Source organism: Gossypium raimondii, chromosome 10 (genome assembly GCF_025698545.1).
Source record: "Gossypium raimondii isolate GPD5lz chromosome 10, ASM2569854v1, whole genome shotgun sequence".
Classification (NCBI taxonomy): domain Eukaryota; kingdom Viridiplantae; phylum Streptophyta; class Magnoliopsida; order Malvales; family Malvaceae; genus Gossypium; species Gossypium raimondii.
Genome location: NC_068574.1, coordinates 56515391 through 56537889, shown reverse-complemented (window position 1 = coordinate 56537889; position 22499 = coordinate 56515391). Strand labels below are relative to the sequence as shown.

The 22499-nt window shown below is 30.8% G+C and overlaps 2 protein-coding genes across 5 annotated transcripts; one reads left to right on the top strand and one right to left on the bottom strand.

Annotated features, from left to right (window-relative positions):
• Positions 1–4779: 4779 nt before the first annotated feature.
• On the top strand, positions 4780–10957 carry LOC105777158 (uncharacterized). Of its 4 annotated transcripts, none has more exons than XM_012600254.2 (5): positions 4780–4864; positions 6312–6803; positions 6921–8844; positions 9014–9220; positions 10226–10957. In XM_012600254.2, exons 2-5 carry the CDS (start codon positions 6442–6444, stop codon positions 10544–10546), a joined length of 2814 nt encoding a protein of 937 aa, XP_012455708.1. In that variant the 5' UTR covers positions 4780–4864; positions 6312–6441; the 3' UTR covers positions 10547–10957. The 4 variants fall into 4 exon arrangements, with proteins under 4 accessions (XP_012455708.1, XP_012455706.1, XP_012455707.1 ...); XM_012600252.2 differs by having other exon boundaries at positions 4782–4864; positions 6334–6803; XM_012600253.2 differs by lacking the exon at positions 4780–4864 and adding an exon at positions 5027–5188 and having other exon boundaries at positions 6334–6803.
• Positions 10958–12512: 1555 nt separating this feature from the next.
• On the bottom strand, positions 12513–16292 carry LOC105777865 (deaminated glutathione amidase, chloroplastic/cytosolic). Its single transcript, XM_012601358.2, has 9 exons — positions 16048–16292; positions 15554–15690; positions 14841–14966; positions 14410–14468; positions 14019–14131; positions 13842–13934; positions 13632–13734; positions 13220–13302; positions 12513–12777 (listed from the first exon to the last, which is right to left on the bottom strand). Exons 1-9 carry the CDS (start codon positions 16261–16263, stop codon positions 12736–12738), a joined length of 972 nt encoding a protein of 323 aa, XP_012456812.1. The 5' UTR covers positions 16264–16292; the 3' UTR covers positions 12513–12735.
• Positions 16293–22499: the final 6207 nt, after the last annotated feature.

Here is a 22499-nt window from a genome sequence, read left to right as displayed (position 1 = left end):
TGATAAAAACCTATAATAAAATTAATAATAAAAAAATTTCTCCCAAACTTTTGTTTTATATATTATATAGATTATTATAATTATATTAAATAAATAATTGAGATAAAATTTATAACCTAAGGTCCAAGGTACCTTCTTATATAGCCATGTGTCTCAACCATTCTTCTTTTTTCTTTTTCATTTTATAGAAATATGGCTAAATATCATTTTAGTCCCTCTACTATGCCTAAATTAAAATTTAATCTTTACTTAAATTTTTACAACAATTTAATCCTTATTTTTATAATGTTTACTTCAGATTATTACAAAAAAAATATTTTGGCATTATGAGTTAGAATATGTTCTTTTAAAAAATTCAAATCAACTATCAAAATTATCAACAGTGATAATTATTTGGACTAACTAATGACATTAATTTTTCCATTTTTCACTCATTATAAGATAATAGTAAGATTGCAGTTTCCATTTTTCCACTATGCTCACATTTGATATTTAGTCTTTATATTTTAATTTAATAAAATTTGGTCATCTACTTTTACAATGGTATTAGTTAGTCCAAATAATTTACATCTTTATATGCTATAGTTAGCTTGTTATTTTACCATTACATCCTTTGTATGCTGATAAGTGTTCAAGAATACAAAATGTTAATTGTAGTCAAAAGGTCAAAAGTGAAATTTTCAACTCTATATGAATGTTTTGGTAAAATAAAAAGAGAGACTATCAACATGGCAAAGTGGCATGGACTGTATTTTTTCTACATATTATATAACTATGGTCGATTTTCAATTTTGGTCATTATACTACACTCAAATTAAGATTTAGTCTTTATACTTTAAATTTTTATATAATTTGGTACTTGACTTTTACAATGTGGTTGATTAGGTCATAATGTCATATGCTTTATTTTGATTAAAAATGACGTATTTTTTAAGAGTTGTTATAACTATTAAATTCACTGCCATTGCAATCTCTTATTTTGTTACATAGTTACCGTGCGAGTTTTTTTATTTATTCCAAAATATCACTCAAGTGAATTTATCAGAGAATTTGATTGTGTTAACGATTTGACCTAATTTTTAAATTTGAAAATAAATTAACTAAATTCTTAAAAATAAAAACATGAAAACTAAATTCTAAAAGCACAAAGTGTACGGAGGCTTGAAGCATATTTTAACTTTCAAATTTTACTCTATGATTTTGTAAAAGAAAATTAATCTATCGCCATGTTTAATAGGATCCTCTAATATGTCGATTTGAGATTTAATATCTATACTTTAATTTCTAACATAACTTGATCCTTATATTTTTATAATGATATTAATTAGTCCAAAAGTCAATGTTGTTAAATTTTCAATAAAAACATTACGCTATTATATATAGTTTTAATACCTCAAAAGTCTTAGAGAGTGATACATTGATTCTCATTTCTTTTAGGCTTGTGTCGCTTTTTTTTTTTTTACATTATAAGACAATGGTCAATTTTCTTTTTTGGACCCTAAACCATGTTGAAACTTGAAATTTAATTTTTGACATAACTTGGTCCCTCTACTTTTATAATATAGTTAGTCCAAATAGTTAATATTGTTAACCGTTTCAATCAGAATACCAACGTTAAATTTTCTCAGGAACACTATTCCAACAAAAATAATTATTTTATCACGACGTTTTGAATGATTTTTTAAAGAAAAAAAGATCCCGATAAACCGAAATCTCATTTGTTATTTATATTAAATAGTGAACTATTCACGATTTTTTTTTAGAATTTACAAGTATAAATACAAAATAATTATAGGTATAATTATAACCATATGTACATAAATACAAAGTAGAATCAAATAAATGTAAAAACACAAACAAACAAAAAATTAGATAAAACCTACTATCGACAATGACAAATTAAAGACACACACATGGTAAATTGCGCATCGAAATACACAAACTTAGGGTTGATGGTAGGGTCAAATTTGGTTCGGTATAATTATTGATTTTTCAAACCTCTATGATAATTCACTCAATCCTCGATTTTCCCATATTGTGATTTGGATGTTAAGACTTTATTTTAACAAATTTTACTTTATTTTATGAATTTGGGATATTATTTAACAATCCATCAACCCTTTTTTTCACAAAATTTTCTAAGTTTTTTAAGTAAATAAAAAAATCAATAATTTTATATATTTTAAAAAATAAATTTTATATTATATATTGATTTTTTTCTCACCAATTTAAACATATAATATTTATTTTACATCGTAAAATATTATAATATATATTTTAAACATCAACAACTTCTCTTGTTTTCTTTTTCCTTCCTATTCCTCTTTCCCTATCCCTTTCTCCTTTCACTCCGCCCCTAAAAAAAAGCCACGTGCCCTGTCTTCAGTGCCTAACATCTACATCACATAATGTATCCTACTTTAATTTGTAATAAATGATTGATGTCAACAATTCTTCATTTATATATATTTTTTACCAATTTAAAAATAATCTTTACCCCAAAAAATAGGCATAATGATTTTTTTGACCTCTAAACTTTACAAAAAAAATCATTTTAGTCCTTCATTTATTTTTTATTTTTTACCCTTTTAGCTTTGAATTTGTATTTTTATCAAATCACCCCAAAATAGATAAAAAATTTAACGTTTGTTAACTTTATCGACGTGATATACGTAAATGACATGCAAGCATTTAATTAAAACTATTTTTAAAATTATAAAAGTTAATTAAATATTTGCATGTCATCTACATGGCAATTCACATATATGCAATGCCAACAAAGTTAAAAATACTAATTTTTCATTCACTTGGTGATTTGATAAAAAATTTAAAGACTAAAAAATAAAAATTAAATAAATAACTAAAATATTTTTTTATAAAATTAGAGGGCTAAAAAGGTCATTATGCAAAAAAAAAAAGTTGGTACTTGGTCACATATTAGCTTTAACAAATTAGTGTAGAAACTTGGGCAAGGCTATACACTACCTTGGATTGTAAAATTTGCCATCTATATCTTGCATTCAAAGGTAAAAAGAGAAAAAATGGTTGTAACTTGTAAGGGTTCTTACCCTTCACAATAATCAAACCTTTTATATATTTTACATTATAGTATTCAAAAAGAAAATTGTTTGTCCCTAAAATGTATATCTGAATTTTTATACAAATTATTAAAATTAAAAATTAAAAAAAAGAGATTATGTATGTATATATATATTGCTTTGATTTGCCATCTATTGTTTTTATTAGCTTGCAAGAATTGGTCCTTGGAAGTACTCCTTTATAAGTTTGTGATTTTTTCTTACATGAAAAGATAAATAAAGGATTAAAATTTAAATTAATTACATAGATTTTGATTGAAATGTTATTTTAGTATTACTTGATTTTTCTTTAAGATTCATGATGTAATTGACATCACTTTTTGACTAGAAACACAAGTGATTATTTTTTATTTTTTAAATTAAGGAATTTTGTTATTAATTTTAATTTTTTTTTGAATGTTGAAGTTTATGTTGATGCATTTGGGGCTAATCTCTTGAGTTTTATTAGTATTGAGATCAGAATTTTATTTAAGAGATTCTTTCAAGAATTCGATTTTCAGTTTTGGATATATAATAGGAAGTTACTTTAATAAACTCGGCGAATATTGTCGATTGAGTTTTAACTCAATTGGTATAAGTATTGTTGTCAATGTAGGAGGACGTAGGTTTGAGTGCACTGAAGCGCATTATCCTCCTATTTATGGATTGAGTCTTAACACGATACAGTATCGTTATACTATCTAATCTCAATGCTATCGTTGTTTTTATACTAACCACAAATAAACATACCGTCATCCAAAGGAGTACTAATAAATTGGTCCAGTCTTAAAACAACATTGGAATTATTCAGAGAACTATATGAAAAAACGAATTAGATGCTCAAAATCTCAATACCATTGCTTTAATGACATAACCAAAGCCTCAATGACACCAAATACTAATGATTTAAATAATCTAAACTAAATTTCGGATTATCATTTAGCTTAGGTAAATGAAAACAAATTAGATAATTTGGTTATTCTTAATGATCCATCACATTTCATGAGAGGTCTGTTGGAGGAAGATACCTGTCAAACAATGATGAAAAATGGTAGAAGACACTAAGTTTGCTATTTTGTAGGTACTTCGGATTATCAAATATAATATTTCAAATTTAAAATTTTAAATCCAATTTGAAAATTAATAATTGGAAAAATATTTGTTTTCAAACATATTTTTTCCTCTAAATTAATTAGAAAAATCATCATAATTTGTTTTATATGATTACTGAAAGCTTTTAGATTTAGGAATAACGGTCAAAACCTGACCCCACCAATAACGCTCCAGCTTCATCCGCCCACTGTGGGACCCACACGAAATTTCGCTACACCCTGTTCCACCCTATCAAAACCTCGCCCCCCAACCCCCCGCGCCCTTAACGAAACAGAATTCAAAAGATTCTCTTAATGACGAAAATACCCTCAGCCTTTTCCCATATTTTCCCCACCCAACGGAAAAAAGGAAACGTTCCTTTTGCTCTTGCCATTGGCCGCCTCTCTTTCTCTTTCTCTCCTTCAGTCACTCATTCTCATCATTTTGCTGTGAACGGCCGACATGTTCCGTCACCGTTAAATCCTGAATTTCCTTCCGTTCTTTAACGCCGTTGACTCCGCTCCTTTTTGTCAATCTCTTGCTTTTGGCACACTTTCTTTTTTTCACTTTGTCTTTGATAATCCTGTTTAAAACCCTTAAATTTCGGGGGGGTTGTATTTTCTTTTCCTTTTTTTAATTTTCGAATTTTGAATTTTCCTGAGAAAAAAATAATACCGTATATCACTCATTTAATGGTAAGTAATTAAATGCAAAGATTTAATCTTTTATTCTTTTCGTGATGTTTTAAGGTTAATTCTTTCTTTGCGTTGAATTCATGATTTTATTATCTTGGTTTTAGTTTAAATTTGGTATGTTTTGGGCGTTTTTTTTTTGACCGTTTGAAGAGAAAGCTGAGTTGGGGGGGGGGGATTTTGTGAGTCTCTCTCTGTTTATTTTCTTTTTCACGTGGGTCTGTTTGGTTGCTGAGAAAGTTAAAGTGGAGTGGAAAATAATGTTTTCACTGATTATTTTCTCATGATCCGTTACAAAAGTTATAATCTTTTTCTTCTGATTTTCTTGTAAGTCAATTTCCAACAGATTGATTTCATTTCTATTCTTTTTCATTTTTTCACCCATAATTGAATTAAAATTTATTTGGTGATCTTCAGTCTTGATATTCTTCTATTTCATCAGAACTTTCTGAAATTATTTTCATTTTTTATTCCTTCTTAAAGGGGTTTTTGAGAGGTTTTTCAGTAGTTGAAAATGGTGAATCAGGGTAATTTGGTCTTTTTGATAAATCTACCTTGAGGGGTTGGTAGTGATTTAGTTAATTTTAGATTGAATCTCAAGCTCAGCTCTGACAGATTATCTGTTTTTATAAAAATAGTTTTGTTTGTTTAATGGGAAAAAAAACCCTTTTCGTAAGCTTACTGAAAGTTGCAGAAATTATAAAAATAAAGCTTTGTAATAATTAATCAGTACATATCAGTGTATATATGTAGGTATATGTATATATTTTGCATTTTCTAGTTTTATTAATTTATAGGTAAACCTGATTCTTGTAGTTTGATTTCTACGATACTAGCTCTTTTGTTATAGTTATTATAACTGTTTGCAGGTTCTCCTTTTCTTTTTAACCATCTTTTTCTTTTTGCTATGAATCTTAATTACTAACTTTTGCTTTGTAATTTCTAATTTTAGTTTTTTAAAATTGCATACCATTGTTCTACATACATATATGCTTTAATAGTTTCTTATATTTAGAGTATCATACCTCATCTTCATGTCTGAAATGTGTCGGTTCAAATGTCGAACACATGTACTTCTATAAAAAAAATGAAAAGTTTGGATAACATAACATCTATTGATTTTGCTGTCTTGCTTTGCTTTTCCAACTAAATGAATCATAAACCTCAGTTTCATATTCATTGCTTTTCCAGTCCATATTTCTATGTATCAGGTACCTTTTTGATTCATGATTGGTATCTCAATGTTGCATATGCTTTCTTTTTCTTCTATATGATATATAATTCTTATACTGTGAAGTTGATATGAGTTGTATTTTATGTATTTGTTTTCTTAACCAAGATTTATTTCTTTGGTACTTGCTTTATAGATTGTCCCCACTGTCTCTAGTGATTTTGATGATGTTTTTGTGTGTTTGTTTGATCCCCTTTTTCCTTTTTGATTAACTTTCAGGGCTTATGTATTATATCTCCAGGTTAATTGAGGCCCCATTCTCTGGAAGGTCGTGTTATAAAAGGATTTGGATTTTGTATCAGAAATTCTGTGAGATAAAACTGATTGTTCTTGTTGATGATATATAGAGATGAAGAAGCTGTTTTTCTTCAAATCTTCCTCTAGCAGTAGTAATAACAATGCTGCTGTTCCTTCACCGTCGGCGGACAAGCAAGTTTTCTGGGAAAACACATTGGAAAGTGGGTTGAATGATCAACACAGTGATAAGGCTGAATACGGTTTTCTCAGTCCTATACGGTTTTTTGGAAAATCTCGAAAGCAAATACCTGATAGCCCTAGCTTTTGTGACAGTCCAGTTCTTCGAAGGAGTCGTTCTTTGTCATCAGCAGCCTTTCTTGTTGATGGTCTAGAACAACAAGATTTTCCTTCCTCAAATGATCAAAATAGGTCTCCTAATATTACTTCACACCAGCAGTATGATCAGTCATCACGGTAAGGAATTTGGTGTGTTTGTTAATGTGTGGAGTATAAAAACTGTTGATCATACCTTGTTCTTTTACTTGTATAAATCTAAAGGTATACCACTCGTGTTCTTGTGGTTTATTCCAGGAGAAGAGCTGTTATTCCCGAGAAAAAGTCTAAGGCTAAACGATGTGAAGTGGCTGCTATTGGTTCTTCGAGGATGCGCCATGATTCATCTGGAAGCTCTTCCTCTTGCTCTAGCAATGTGTCAAGTAAAGTTGTGGACCGCTATATTGATGGAGAACAGCTGCAGGAAAGTAGCAAGTCAAAGAACAGTTCAAAAAGAAATAATTTTGGAAATGGTGGCGGGAGGTTTCCTCCACGAGTTCAGTATACAGCTCCTTCGTCTCCAACAGATAGTGTCAAAGAGAAAAACAAGTTTCATTCATTTAGGGAAGCCAAAGGCACGCGTCATCAGTTCTCATCTAGAGATTGGGTGGAAAATGGATTTGGGCATGAGTCACCCCGGATGATTGCAAAGAATGTGGTTGAAAGGCTTTCTCAGACTCATATCCCGAGATCAAGTTCAAAAGAATTTGATCTTCATATTCCGATCACCACTGAAGATGTATATGGTGGATACTTGAATAGATGCCCCGAGTCCAAATTGGATATGTTGGCCCAAAAAGGTTGTGTAACAGACGAGCCTTATGAAAATGATATTGGATATCATGAGGATTTCTCTGGCTTGGAGAAGCAACATTGTTTCTTTGGGGGATGTTCTAATGGTTTGAACTCTTCCCAAACAGAAGAGGATATAGATATGGAGTTACAAAGAAGATCGAAAGAAGCAGAGGAGAGAGTTTTGCTTCTTTCTGAAGCTCTTGGGCAGGAAACCTTTCTTCGTGACATTGGGTTTAATGTTTCGTCTCTCATTGAGACCATTAGACACCTATCAGAGGACAAATTAAACCTGGCACTTGAGGTTTCAGAACTTCTACAGTCTAGAATTGCAGAGAGAGTGCATACTAGGGATGAACTGAGAATGGCAAGGGCAGAATTAGAGTCACAGACAAAAAAAATAGAGACAGAGAAACATGAGATACAATTGGGATTGGAAAAGGAGTTAGATAGAAGGTCAAGTGACTGGTCGTCTAAGCTTGAGAAGCATCGGTTAGAAGAGCAAAGGCTTCGCGAACGAGTTCGGGAGCTAGCGGAGCAAAATGTTTCACTTCAGAGAGAAGTCTCTTCCTTCAATGAAAAGGAAACAGAAAACAGAAGCATGATGACTTCTTCTGCCGAACAACTTAAAGAGTTGACTAGAAGGGTCGAAAAGCTGAATGATGAGAATGAAGTTCTAAGACAAAATCTCTCTCAGTCGCAAGAGAAGCATCAAGCTGCAATTGAAGATATTGATTGCATTAGAAGAAATTTTGAAGAGAAAGATAAGGAGTGCAAGGAGATGCATAAGTCCATTGCCAAATTATTTCGAACCTGCAAAGAGCAAGAGAAAACAATTGAAGGGTTGCGAGAAGGATATAATCAGGAGATCGAGAAGAAGCATTCCATGGAAAAGAATGAAGTTTGGGTGAAAAATTTGCAAATGGAGCAAATGAGGTTGACTGGTGTAGAATTGGCATTAAGAAGGGAGGTGGAGTCTTGTAGGCATGAAGTTGATTCTCTTCGACATGAGAATATCGATTTACTGAATCGCTTAAAAGGTAATGGAAAAGACGTTGGAGCCTTAACCTTCAAGCTTGACAAGGAAATGCGGAATCGTGTATACTATTTGCAGGATCAAGGACTATCTATGCTTAATGAGAGCGCTCATTTGTCTTCCAAGTTAATTGAGTTCATCAAAGGAAAAACTAGTCAGCTTCAAGAAACTCAGCAGGGTTTAGATAGTCAATTTATTGTTGAATCTGATGTAAAGGTGCAATGCTTTAAACGTGGAATTGAAAGCTTAACAAGGAGTTTGCAGACAATTTCCGCTTTGCTGCAGGAGAAATCCAATCCAGTTGCCTCAGAGTCTGACTCGGAATCTACGAAACTCAATAACCAATCTTCAGAAGTAAGTTCTTGATAAAGCCTAGGGTTGACATTAATATATATCAATTCAGAGGTTTCACTGCTCATCACCTGTTTAAGAATGTTTATTCATGAAACTTGGTTCTTATTTTCAAGCATGGTAATTTATTTTCTTTTAAATTCATACTCACTGCTTTTGTTAAACTTTTTAGGAGATTCTAAGAACGGAGCTTAAATCAGAAACATTGCTGACAAATTTGTTGAGAGAAAAGCTGTATTCTAAAGAGCTTGAAGTCGAACAGTTGCAAGCCGAGGTGGCAGCAGGTGTGAGAGGTAACGATATCCTTCGATGTGAATTACAGAATGCAATGGACAACATTTCCTGCCTCACCCACAGATTGAAGGATCTTGAACTGCAGGTAGCATTTGATCCTTAAATGTAATAAGTTTTCTGTATCTGTGCATAAAAATCTTCCTTTGTATATTGCATGTGAGTGAGTAGCAGGTATAAACCAGTAACTATCCAGCTATTCAGGTTTCTTTGGGTTTCTGATATTTAGTTTTTTGTTTGCATATGCTATATTTGCACATTTGCAAATCATTTAGGCTTTGCTTGGTTGGGTGGAAAAGTGGAGGGATGGGAGGAGGGAATGGAAAAGTAAAAAGCAAATAAATTTTGAGTGTGCTTGGTAGGGAAGAAAAGTGAGGAAAGAAAATAGGAAAGATGATCATTTTCCATCCTAATGCATAAAAATCAATCCTTCAAATTGGAATGAGGAGAGGAGAGAAAATGAGAAAGAGGTGTATGTTCAAAATTATGCATTTTCAAATGTTTTCTTTCTTTCCTTTCCTTTTTCAACCCTTCCAAGCAATGGATGGAAAGAAAAAGTAATTTTTCTTTCCACTTTTCCATCTTTCCTACCAAGCACTCCTATGGAAAGACAAATTATGTTTTCCATTCAAATTTCTACCCCTTCAATTATTCTTCCAATTTTCTTTCCACTCTACCAACCAAAGCTTGCTTATAATTGACAAAAACTAGGGTTGGTAGCTGAAATCTAATTTACTTGGACTTGGGTGCAAGTTTTGGGTATCCCTGTCCAACACGGTTATGTTTATTTTTCCCTAAGCTTCCCATGTATTTGGATAATCCTTGGAGGGCCTGACTCCATACTCATGTCCAAATTTCGCATCTGACACGGGTACTCCAAGAAAAATGAAGAGACTAAGAAACATAGGTTGGATATAAGGGCATACATGTAGTTGCTTGATGTTTGTGCTACTCCAGTTTCTGTGTTTTCAATATTCTGAAGTTTGAACCTTTGTTATCTTTATCACTTGTCGTTGCCATTGCGTTGCTGCCTTACCCTTCACAATAAGAAACCCTTTATATTTGTCTAATTATTTGGTTTCAATATGAACAGATGCTAAAGAAAGATGACAACATAAGCCGTCTCCGGAACGATTTACAAGAATCAATGAAGGAACTATCTATCTTGAGGGGTATACTACCTAAGGTTTCCGAAGAAAGAGACTTGATGTGGGAAGAGGTGAAGCAATATAGTGAGAAGAACATGTTATTAAACTCAGAGATTGAGGTGTTAAAAAAGAAGATAGAAACTTTGGATGAGGATATACTTTTAAAAGAAGGCCAAATTACAATCTTGAAAGACACCTTAAGCAACAACAAAAGTTTTAACCTTCTTGGTAGTCCCGATTTGACTCGAGAATTCCTCCTGGAATGATCGGCTAAAAAGGTTGGTTTTCAGTTTTATGGGTGGCTGAACATATTGTTCATAGACTTATATAGGTCTTTTTATACTTTTTTGAATTCGTGTTCTTTGAGGCTGTTTTTTGTCCTTTTCTTTGTTTTTACATTGTTAAAGTTCTTGGGCGAGCAAAGAAGTGAAGAAAGGGGACACATTTTCTTTTGTTATAAAGGTCATACAAATTGTATGTAGTTGGTTTTCGTCTCATAAAACCAGATGAAATTTCTGTCTTTTTAGTATATGTTTGGAATTTGATTGTTGTGTCATCCTACATGTATAGGCAAAAATAGATGCATTTCTTCGTTCAAGCAAAAGATCAAATTGTTAAGGCCTCTTATTAGATGTATTACTGGTTGGACCGACCGGTTTAATTAAAATAATTTTACAGATCTTCTTTTTCTTTATTATAAAGTCATCCTAGTTGGTAGTTCATATGGGTCGTAGATTGTTGTAGTATAGGTGCATTTCTCTATCTGAGTTCCAAGATGATTTTACCAATTGGTTTAGTCTATCTTTATGTGATATTCTACAAAGGAGAAGAATGGAAAGTGTGTAAATTTTTATCTACCGAGGGTAATTCTCTCTCTAAGTTTATGATGATCTATTTTCTTATAAATCTACGGATTTGTTTACTTTTATGTTTTACATTGATAGTGGATTATTTTGTTTATATAATCGAGAAAATTCTTATTTATGTAATCTGACTACAAAAGAATTTAGGATTCTCTCTAAAATTAATGAAAAAATTCCATTGATTTATACAATTTTTTATATCTATTTGGAATTAGGATGAACCGATTGTTGAATGATTATAAAGCATGCAAAAAATAATATGCAAAGTATGAGAACTGATTCTTCTAAGGTGTTGAATCACAAAGATATACAAGTGGCTAAACGCCTAGCGATTGATTCCAACGAAAACAATACATGTGTAAATGGTGTTTGCTATTGAAATGCTAACCCTAAAATCCTTCCATTTCATCTGGTCAATGAAATTTCTCAATTGATACAATTTCTGTCCTAAAACATTTGGGAGGGTACTTCCTCTACATGATTATATCTCGATCTGGGATACTCGTATGATGTATAGATTTGAAAAAAGTTATAATGTTTGGGTATCGAATGATGATGATTATTGGTCCAAGTTGTTGAGCATTGAATAGATGAGGTATTAATAAAATCTAGCACTGCACAGCTAGTGTTTTATGACCTTTGTTCACACTTCATTGTTATAAGTGTAAACTATCAAAATGGTCATTTTTTTACATTTTAACTATTTATGTTTTAAGCGTTACATTTGTCACTTACGTTATCATTTTATTACAAAATGGTCACTTTATCTTAAATGTCCAACCAAGTAAATTAATTAATTTTTAATTAAATAAATTTAATTAATTGAAATTTTACATTAATTTGGTTTCCTAAAATAATTAAAACCAGTCTAAACCATAAATGCATCAAATTAATCCTTAAACTGAAAAAAGAAAAACTCTTAGATCTCTTTTTTCTTTTAATTTTCGTTTCCATTTTGACTAAAAAACCCATCCATTTTTATAGTCATTTTTGTTGAATCGAAACAATAAAAATCAAATACAGTACTCCATTAATCGGTTGGATTTTTTTATTCAAAATGGAAGAATAAAAGATCGATTCAATGGAGGATCCGATCATGATTTACAGTCAAAATTGAGTGCAAAAATAACGCAACAAAAGTGATCATTTCGTAACAAAACGATAACATAAGTGACTAAAATATAACCCGAGACAAACAAAAGTGACTATTTTATTAGTTTACCCTTGTTATAAAAACAAGGCGTTCAATTTTGAAGTATATTTTTCATGTTAAAGAATAATAAAATTTAAAGTTGCAAATTACAAAATGGTTAATCCTTTTATTTACGATTTTTCTACCTTAAATTATATACATCACAAGATAATGGCATGATGAAAAATAGACTTTGCAAGACTAGATATTGACAAGGTTTGCTTTAAAGCTTTTCATGCATGTTTATTACATAACAGAATCCAAATGATACAGTGACGCAAGAGAGCTGTAAGAACTATCCTTATTAATCAACTAACATGCCTTCGAGTGTGCATTAGGGATTCAAAGTGGCTTTGACTTACATATATGAATGAAGGTAACAGGCCATCATCTTCGAGAACTATAAGGATGCAGGTCTCCAGAAGTCAAATGGTTTCCGTTGCTGGATGATTAATTATAACAGAATAATGAGATTAACAGGAATTAATCGTTTTTAGGGGGAAAGAACCGACAAACCTTCAAGGTTTTGTCTAGGGATGCCTCTGGAAGCCTCTCTAGTGTAGAGAACACTCCACTGAAGAATTGATGCATGGTGGAAACCCAAGGCGTTGAAGAGGGCAAGGCATGGATTGAACCCCAGACCTATAGGATGTAGAGGTCAGGGGTTCGATTTCCACCACGGTTGATTCTTCAATGGTATGATTCATGCTTTATAGCGGCTTCAAGAGGCATCCATGGGCTCTCTTTAGAGCCGGAGGACAAAACCTTAAGTGTCCGTCGGTTTTTCGACAACACCAAAAAGGACGATACTAGATCTATTTTATGTTTCAGATAAACAACATGCGATGTCTAAGGTAGCCTTGAAGAAATAGTTAGGAATTAACCTCTGCAATTGGCATCTTTTTCCTCACTGAATCTATCAATGACAAATCGATATCAGCTACGGTGATACCAGTTGATAATCGATCTGAAACAGGAAAAAAAATGAGGATTTTAATGTCACTTAAACTGCAACTATGAGCACCGAAGTAATGGAAAGAAATTCAATTCATTACTAAGTTAACATTCTGTTCCTGCAGGAGGAGAGGGACTACTTGTTCCAAATTCAACATATTTTCCAATATAGGTATGAAGATATAACCCTCCAAGACCACTCCAAATACATGAAGAAACTAAGAAAAATTGAATATACCCATATCGGACACATAACCATATCCGATAATCATACCATATGTCGTGTAACATAAGAAATAACCACACAAGAGTTCAATTACCAAAAGGGAAACTCCACCTAACCTGGTAATCGGCCAACTACTGTGCCCCATGGATCAATTATTAGTGTGTCACCGTAGCTTTCTCTTGTCTTGTTGTGCTTTCCAGCTTGAGCAGAAGCAATGACCTAATAATGAATTCTTGGCAGATTGGCTCATCAATGAACTAAATTTATCAATATAGAGAAACAGATTTAAGAAAAAGTATGATGGAAAAAGGAAATGGATTCCATACGTAACACTGAGTCTCGATTGCACGAGCACGAAGAAGAATCTCCCAATGTGCCTGACCAGTAACCGGGGTAAAAGCTGAAGGTACCAATATGACCTATAAAACATATTCCACGGAGAAATTTTATTGACATGGAAAACAACCATACTGGAAGGTGTACAATATGAGGTCTGAACATACCTGTGCATCATGATTGAACCGTAACTGCTGGTAAATTTCTGGGAATCTCAAATCATAGCAGATCGTCAATCCCAAACGTCCAATAGGACTGTCTACTGCAGCAATATCCTTCCCTAGAAACACGGAAATTTAAGATTAGTTAGATATAGCTTAAGAAAGAGCCTTCTCTTGCAAATGCAAATGGCTTGTTCTATTTGCATTGCATACATTCGTAGTGCAGGAACATGCTATTGTCGTATTTTAAGCAAAATCATTTGTATACCCTTTTGGGGGTTTTACAAGATATCACAAGACAAATCGATTGAATCAGTTATACACTCAAGCCGTAGCAAGAATTACGGAATAAAAAATCAGACCAGACCAATAGTGTAAAACAATATGAGAAGATCACCTGGTTCAGTAAAGCTGCTTTCCCTGTATGTTGATCCTCCAGGAACATCCACATCAAACCTTCCAATGTACCGAAAGTATCACGTCAATAAACCCGGATTAACAAGATAACAGGAGAAATATTTCATATCAAATTAAAGAAAGCCTACTTAATAAGATATGCATGCAGACCACTTCACTCTGAAACAATGTCAAACACATTATTTTCATTTCAATATCCAACAGGAGAAATATTTCATATCAAATTAAAGAAAGCCTACTTAATAAGATATGCATGCAGACAACGTCACTCTGAAACAATGTCAAACACGTTATTTTCATTTCAATAGCCAATGAATCACGGAAGCCTTTTCTAACTCGGTAAATTTTCTAAGTCGACCAGTTTAAAATAAAGAAAAATAACATTATAACTCAGAAATTTAAGCATCTTACAAGTGTATCTTACTGTAAGTGCTTCTAATGTTGCCAGCATCATCAACTATAACATGCGTGTTTCGCAAGTGTGCATCATGTCCTTTCTCTTGGAAACCTCCAAGGGACAACCAAATGCTATATTCTCTGCATTCATAAAGTCCATGTAAAGGTCAATCTCAATAACTCAAACATGTTCATTACGTGCAGATACCGATACCATAACCCAATCAAAGTCATTAGATGAAATTAAAAGAAGTGAAGAGGGATCCTATTGGCAACAACGATTCATTGATTCTTTCTTTTTTCCTTCTCTCAAGAAGCAATAACATTAATCTAAAGTGTAATCAGTAAGCAAGCAGTGACGAACTGCTAAACGCTATGAAATGCTACTCAAATTCGGGTATTAGTGTTGGATACAAGTATATGTCTTAATTCCTATATAGCTCTACTACTTCAAGAAAAACAAAGAACGAGCAACATAGCTAACATTACTTGGTCTTTTCATTATTCGAAAAGTTCATGTGTTCTACACATATCCAAACATGAGTATAAAGGTATGATTCTCCATGTATATATATATTGTTTTCAGAAAATGAGTAAACTTATATTGGTCATATACCCAAATCCAACCCTCACCCGAATCCGAGTAACATAAGCTAAAAAAATAAAATAAAATAACGGTATATACAATGAAACAAACCAAGGAAAATAAGAAAAATCAAAATTAGCACCTTGCTAAAGAGCAATATTTTTGCATAATTGGTCCATCTAAAGCTTCTGCAACCAAAAGACTATCCTCAGACTTGGGACCCAGAAAGGAGAAACTTTCAGGGAAACAAATCATTTTTGCCCCAGCTGAAGCTGCTTCCTTCAAAATTGAACAAACCCACAAATATTATATATTTAAACATCAATACCTATACTAATTTACATTTTTTTGCTTCTTTAAAGGTGAATATAAACTATAAAGTAATATGTAATTATCAATAACTAAATTAATGCTTTTGATAAAAATGAGCAAATTAATACTAATTTCTTTAAAATTTTAATTAAATCCCTAATTTCTTAAAATGGGCGAATAAGTGATTCTCAAATGTCCTTTTTTTTAAAAAAATTCTTGAATTCAAATCCGTTTCTTTTTCGGGGTTGATCAACGAAAAAAAATATAAATTTTCATCATCAAATTCAGATTAAATGATGCTAAAAACGAAGGTATTGTTTTTACTTTGACGAGGTGAGAACAAGTGGAGAAATTGGAGGCGAGATCGTTGACGGAGGTCATCTGAACCGCGGCTACTCGGACTGAGTTGAGTGCTGCCATGGCTGAGTCGGCGCTTGACCGGACCGCTGAAAAGTTAGAGTACGAATTGACGTGGCTTGATCTGAGCGGACGAGGAAGACGAGCGCCGTTGAGACAGAAATGGAGACAGCAATTTAACATAGATTTTTTTTTTTTTTTGAATCCGACAATTATTATCAAAACTTAAAAAGGTAAATTTTTTTTTTAGGTTTTGTTAATAGTCAAAGTTGCGGTTAGAGCTGCTAATGCCGGGTCGGATCGGGTCGAGTCATCTACCCACATTAAGTATTATTGTTGAGAAAATAATAAAATATTAAATATGTATTTTTATATTAATATTTTATACTTAAATTTAAATTAAAAATTATTTTTTATTATTTAAATTGAATTCGAATTGAGTTGAGATATAAAAATCTTTATTCAAGTAAGATCTAAGTTAAGTCGGGCTAACCGAGCCAAACGGGTTATCTAACCCATGAACAAGTCTAGTTATGATTTTAGTCTTTAGGTTAAATTATGTGTAAGTTGTGAAGTTACTCTCTGTATTTTAATTTTATCATTTTCAATTTTGTACTTTTCAAATTTTAATATTTTAGTAATAGCCAAATGATAGTTATTAAATTCATTAAGTTACTATTTTCAAATTTTGATGCGGCAAACGTATTATACATATGTAATATTATGTCACTTGCTATTTTTACGTATTACTTAAAAATATTGTTCATCGGTTCAACGATTGCCGTTTGCATTAATACTAAAAATTTGAAATCTAAAAATATAGTAACTAAAAATAATCCAATTGAAAATATGGATTACATCTACAACTTTACGTATAGTATAGGACTAATAACAAAATTTAACGAAATAGATTTTACTACTACTGTTTGGTCAAAATTAAAATTTCAAAGTTCGAAAAGTATAGAGATCAAACTTGACTAATTCAAAAACACGGGACTAAAACTAATTAAATTAAAGTAGTACTAAATCCACACCCTATGCAAAGTTTAGAGACTAATAGAAGAATGTGACCTAATCTTTATATTTTGATTCAATATTTTTGTTTTTATATTTTTTAAAAATTTCAAATTTTAGTCCTATGCAAGTGGCAATATTAAATTTATTAAGATATTATTATTTTTAAAATTTTATGTGACAAACATATTATTATCTATGTAATTGGTAATTATTTGATACACGTCCAGTGGAGTTTTTTAGACTCCACAAGCGGGTTGAAGGTCAGGGGTGAAGCTAGAAAAGTTTTTTAGGGGGCAGAAATTAAATTGTAATTTTTATGATAGTTAAAATGCAATTCTACCATTTATATAGCCTATATCTTTATAAATTTTAAAAGATTAAACCATTTTTTTTATTATTTTAGGAGGCTAAAGTGGAAATTTATCTTTACTTATTTAAATTTTAAAAAATTTTAAAAGACCTAAATAGAAAATTTTCCATTTTAGGGGGAGTCGAGGCCCTTGCCAGCCTCCCCTAGCTACGTCCCTATTGAAGGTGCGACAAGTGTCACTTTTATTTATGTAATTAATATTTTTTAAACTTTTACTACATCTTATAATATATTTCTCAAACTCTGATCCTTTTTACTACGCTTTATAATATATCAAACCCTTAACTTGCTTACGAAGTTTAAAAAGCACTATTGGAGGTGGATTGAATAATTTTTTCTATCAACTTGATATTTTCATAGAATATTTATAATAACATTTTATTTAATTAATAAATTTAACAAGTTAAGTTAAAATTAAAATATAAAAATAAAAACTAAAGTGTAAGACCTTCAAAATTTTGATAACAGTAATAGTAAAATTCTGAAACATGAATGATAAATTCCAAGGTAAATAATAAATTCCAAAATATTTATGCTTAAATTAAGTATCTTGAGATGGTATAATTAATGGTGAGAAAATGGTAGAGAGACTTGTATGTGAATAATTTTAGGTATAATGGCTTTTTTAGCCTTCTAACTTTATAAAAAAATCATTTTTGTTCTTCATTTAATTTATTGCCTCCTTTAGGGTAAAATACAAAAAAAAAGCCATTTTTTTCAATATTTACCGAAATGGGCCGGTTTTTTAATTATTTACCGGAATGGTCCATTTTCCGCGAAATCGCGCCACATCAGCGCGATGTCAGGGTAAATGGCAGGAGGTCGTGTCCATGTCAACGCGACCTACTGACGTGGAGGGAAATCGCGCCTACGAGGACGCGATTTGCTGACGTGGCATGAACAGTTTATGTTTTTAGCTTGGAAAACTTTGAAAGGCCATAACTTTTGGCTCGGTTGTCCGATTGAGACGAATTTATTTATTTCGAATAACTTTTCGAGATCTACACGCTGACAAATGGCCAAAGGTGGTTTGCTGCAGTTTTTGTCGAAAAAGATCCTTTTTTGCCCCTAAATTTTAATTTTTTCAGTTTAAAATTGAATTTTGAAACATTCAAATCATTATTTTCCTTATTTATTTGAAGTAAACACCGGATCTTTTTTTTACAGAATTGTCTTATATCATCCTGTTATTCATTATAAGTCAGCTCATTCCACTTTTGAGAAGTTCCCTAAAATTTTCCATTTTATTCAATTTAGTCCCTAAACCCTAAATAGTCATATTTTCAAATCTAAGCTTCGTTTTTCAATTCAAATTCAATTTCATCCTTCCATAACATTCAAATATTCTTAAATACAAAAATTTCATGCTAATTTTGAAATAATTACACTTTAGTCCATATACTCGTAACTAACAAATTATACTTTACAAATTAGTCTCTATTCATCTCTAAGCAGTTTTTCAACGCGTAGATCTCGAAAAGTTATTTGAAATAAAAAAAATTTGTCTCAATCGGACAACCGAGCCAAAAGTTATGGCCTTTCAAAGTTTTCCAAGCTAAAAACATAAACTGTTCATGCCACGTCAGCAAATCGCGTCCTCGTAGGCGCGATTTCCCTCCACGTCAGCAGGTCGCGCTGACGTGGACGCGACCTCCTGCCATTTACCCTGACATCACGCTGACGTGGTGCGATTTCGTAGAAAATGGACCATTCCAGTAAATAATTAAAAAACCGGCCCGTTTCGGTAAATATTGAAAAAAAAGAGCTTTTTTTGGTAAAATAGCCTCTCCTTTAACCCTTAAACTTGTATTTTTTTTATCAAATTACCCCAAAATTGATAAAAAATTTTAATTTTTGTTAACTTTGCTGATGTGACATACACGTGGATCGCCACGTGAATAACATGTCACCCTAATTTATTTTGGGGTGATTTGATAAAATAAGAAAAACGTAAGTTCATAGTTAAAAGAGACGAAAAATTAAATGAACAGCCATAATTTATAAAGTTGGAGGGTCAAATAAATCATTATGCCATAATTTTATGAAATACGGTAAAAAGGATTAAATCATTTAAATATAAGTTTAAATTTTTGTTTAGATTTATATGTATTTAAAATGATTAATCTAAGTACATTTTAGACATACTTATACTATTTTTAAAAACATTTATATTAGTTTTAATTTAATATTTAATATTTAATACATTTATTTTTCTTCATTTATTAAAATTTCATACACAAGCATCGTAACATTTTTAATTATTACACTATAATATTATAGATTAATATAAATTTTATGTATTATAAATCAAATAATATATAAAAATATTATGATATAATATAGGGTAACTATTTCATACACTGTTTGTAGAATTTTTAGACTCCACAAATAGATTAAGCATGCGACCAATGTGACATTTATTTATTTTATTTTACTACACCTCTACAACACATTTGTTTTACCTTAAACTCGATTGTAGAGTTTAAAAACTCGACAAACAATATATAATTTCCTATAATATATTACAAATATAAAAAATAAGCCGGGTAAAACGAAGCTTAGGCTTTAAACTTATTTTAGACTTTAATATTATTGTCAAAACAAGAGAAGCTAAAACCAAAGAGGGTAAGTTATAGGTATTCCATGTTTGATTAAAGGTTAAAACATACTATTAGCCCTTATACTTCTTATAAATTTAGAATTTAGTTCTTATACTTTTATTTTCAATAATTTAGTCTCTATTTTTTAGATTTTAAAATTCATGTCCAATTATTAATACTGTAAAATTTATTGGTGCGACATTTTAGAATTAAAAAAATTAATATTCACTTAGTAGCAATGTAACTAAAAATAATATTGTAATGAATTTTAATTCAAAAAAAAATTTGCAGTGTTAACAGTTTAACTTTGAACTTTGAGATTTGAAAAATAGACGGACTAAATTCTTATAAATAAAAATATAGAAACTAAATTTCAAATTTACTGAAAAGCATAAAGGCTTATGACATAGTTTAACCTTTGATTAAATCATTAATATTCAAAGTTAAAGAGGATTAGTTACTGTTTTTGATAAAATATTGATTATAAATTTGACCATATTAAACAAATAATAATTAGGAACAAAATGATGAAAAGCAGTAAATAAGAGCTTTTCAAAAGTTAGAAAAAGAGAGTGGAAAGATGATTGATGATAAAAGGGTAAAGGATTTAGTACTTATTATCATTAATCACTAAGTGATAGAAGGTGCATTAATAAGGTAATTAGATGTTAGTGATATTGGTGATAAATGGTTTTAATGATAAGATTTGCTATGTATGGTAATTTGAGTATAAAATTGTAGGGCAAAAAATATACAAAGTAATTTAGTCCTATCCATGGGTCGGACTATCTGTCAAAGTCCAAAGGTTCGTCCGAAATTTGGGAAGGTTTGAGTAAAAATAGCAAGTCTAAAAAATGGACTTGGGCAAAAAAATTAAGCTCGTGCAAAATATGGGTCGGGCTCAGGCTTAAACATTCAAGCCCCGAGCCCAGCCTAGCTTGTTTTTAAGTTTATAAAACTTTATATTATATTATTTTTATATATTATGTAATTTAGAATATATTAAAAAAAACCTATCCTAAATATGTAACACTACTCTAATGTAAACATTAAAATAATGTTAAGATGGCTATATAAAAAATTCAATAAATAAAAAATGTATATAATTGTTAAATATTAAAATAATATAATATAAATATTTTTAAAAAAATTAAAAGTAATATGGGCGAGTCTAAAATGGGCTTGGATAAGTCTTTTACAAATATGGGTGAGTTTGGACAAAATTTTAAGCATATATTTCGGGTTGGGTCAAATTTGGGTAATCATAAAGTATGTTAATATAATGCTTAGGCTTGGCTCGGTCCATGAGCACCTCTAAAGTAAATATAATACTTTGATAATTGGTCTAGGTGATAGTAGATGTGCTCATAGGTCGAGTTGGGCTGGACCTAAGCATGATGTTAACATATTTTATGTTTGTCTAAGTTCGGTCCATATTTTAAACGGGTCAATTTTTTTTGTCCAAACTTATTTTTCGGGTCCAATATTTTTACCTAAATCCTCTTAAATTTCGGACAAACCTTCGAAATTGAACGAATAACCTGACCCATAAATAAGTCTAAGTGATAATAAAGGTAAAAGATTAAACAACTTATAACATTATATATAATTTGATTCATTAAAGTTAGCAAATACAAGTTGGGTATTAAGTTCCAAAATGTCATAATGAGGTTAGGTGATTTAGGATAAACTAATATGATTAAAAGTGAATTCTCCATAATTATTAATTGCTTTACTATGTGCTTTTAAAAATGATTATTGGAAAATTGTTTCATTGGTGAAATAAAATTAAAATGCAATAGTAATTACCCAGTTATTAGTAATATTTTTGCAACTAGTTGATTAATGTCGGTAGTTTTAAAATTTACATAATAGTAATTTTAACTCTCAATATTTATAAATTATATTAATTTAGTCTTTATTCTAAAAAATTACACATGGTGTAATTTAGTCGGTTTTCGTAGATTTACTTTTTTTATGATATCTAGGTTAAATTTTAAAAGAATGAAAAAATATGAAAATTGTTATATTAGATTTTTAGGTGTTTTTATTTATATATATATTTCAATCAAATTTAACTAATAAATCTGTTTTTTAGATGAAAGGGTCACAAATAAAACAAATTAATAGAAAAATATCAAATTACATAACATGTAAATGTAGGGAGTTAGATTTTTAGAATCAAGACTAAATTGATACAATGTATAAATATTGAGGGTTAAAGTTACTATTATACTAATTTTAAAAGTTATTAATGTTAGTTAGCTGGTGTCATAAAAGACAAAATTAAATAGTTAAATAATTAATTTATAATTTTTCATACTTGGAAGACAAAAGATAGAATTTATTAAAATTAATTTTATAAAAGCACGAGAAAATGATGATGATGATGATGATAGCACATGGTTCATTCTACGTCCCGTTGTGGCCGT

Coding starts and splice junctions, on each gene's coding strand:
- LOC105777158 (XM_012600254.2), top strand. CDS start 6,442: ATGAAGAAGCTGTTTTTCTTCAAATCTTCCTCTAGCAGTAGTAATAAC. Junction 8,845..9,013: donor TCAATAACCAATCTTCAGAA/GTAAGTTCTTGA, acceptor TAAACTTTTTAG/GAGATTCTAAGAACGGAGCT. Junction 9,221..10,225: donor TGAAGGATCTTGAACTGCAG/GTAGCATTTGAT, acceptor CAATATGAACAG/ATGCTAAAGAAAGATGACAA.
- LOC105777865 (XM_012601358.2), bottom strand. CDS start 16,263: ATGTTAAATTGCTGTCTCCATTTCTGTCTCAACGGCGCTCGTCTTCCT. Junction 14,967..15,553: donor AAATATTGCTCTTTAGCAAG/GTGCTAATTTTG, acceptor TTATGAATGCAG/AGAATATAGCATTTGGTTGT. Junction 13,935..14,018: donor GGTTCAATCATGATGCACAG/GTATGTTCAGAC, acceptor TATGTTTTATAG/GTCATATTGGTACCTTCAGC.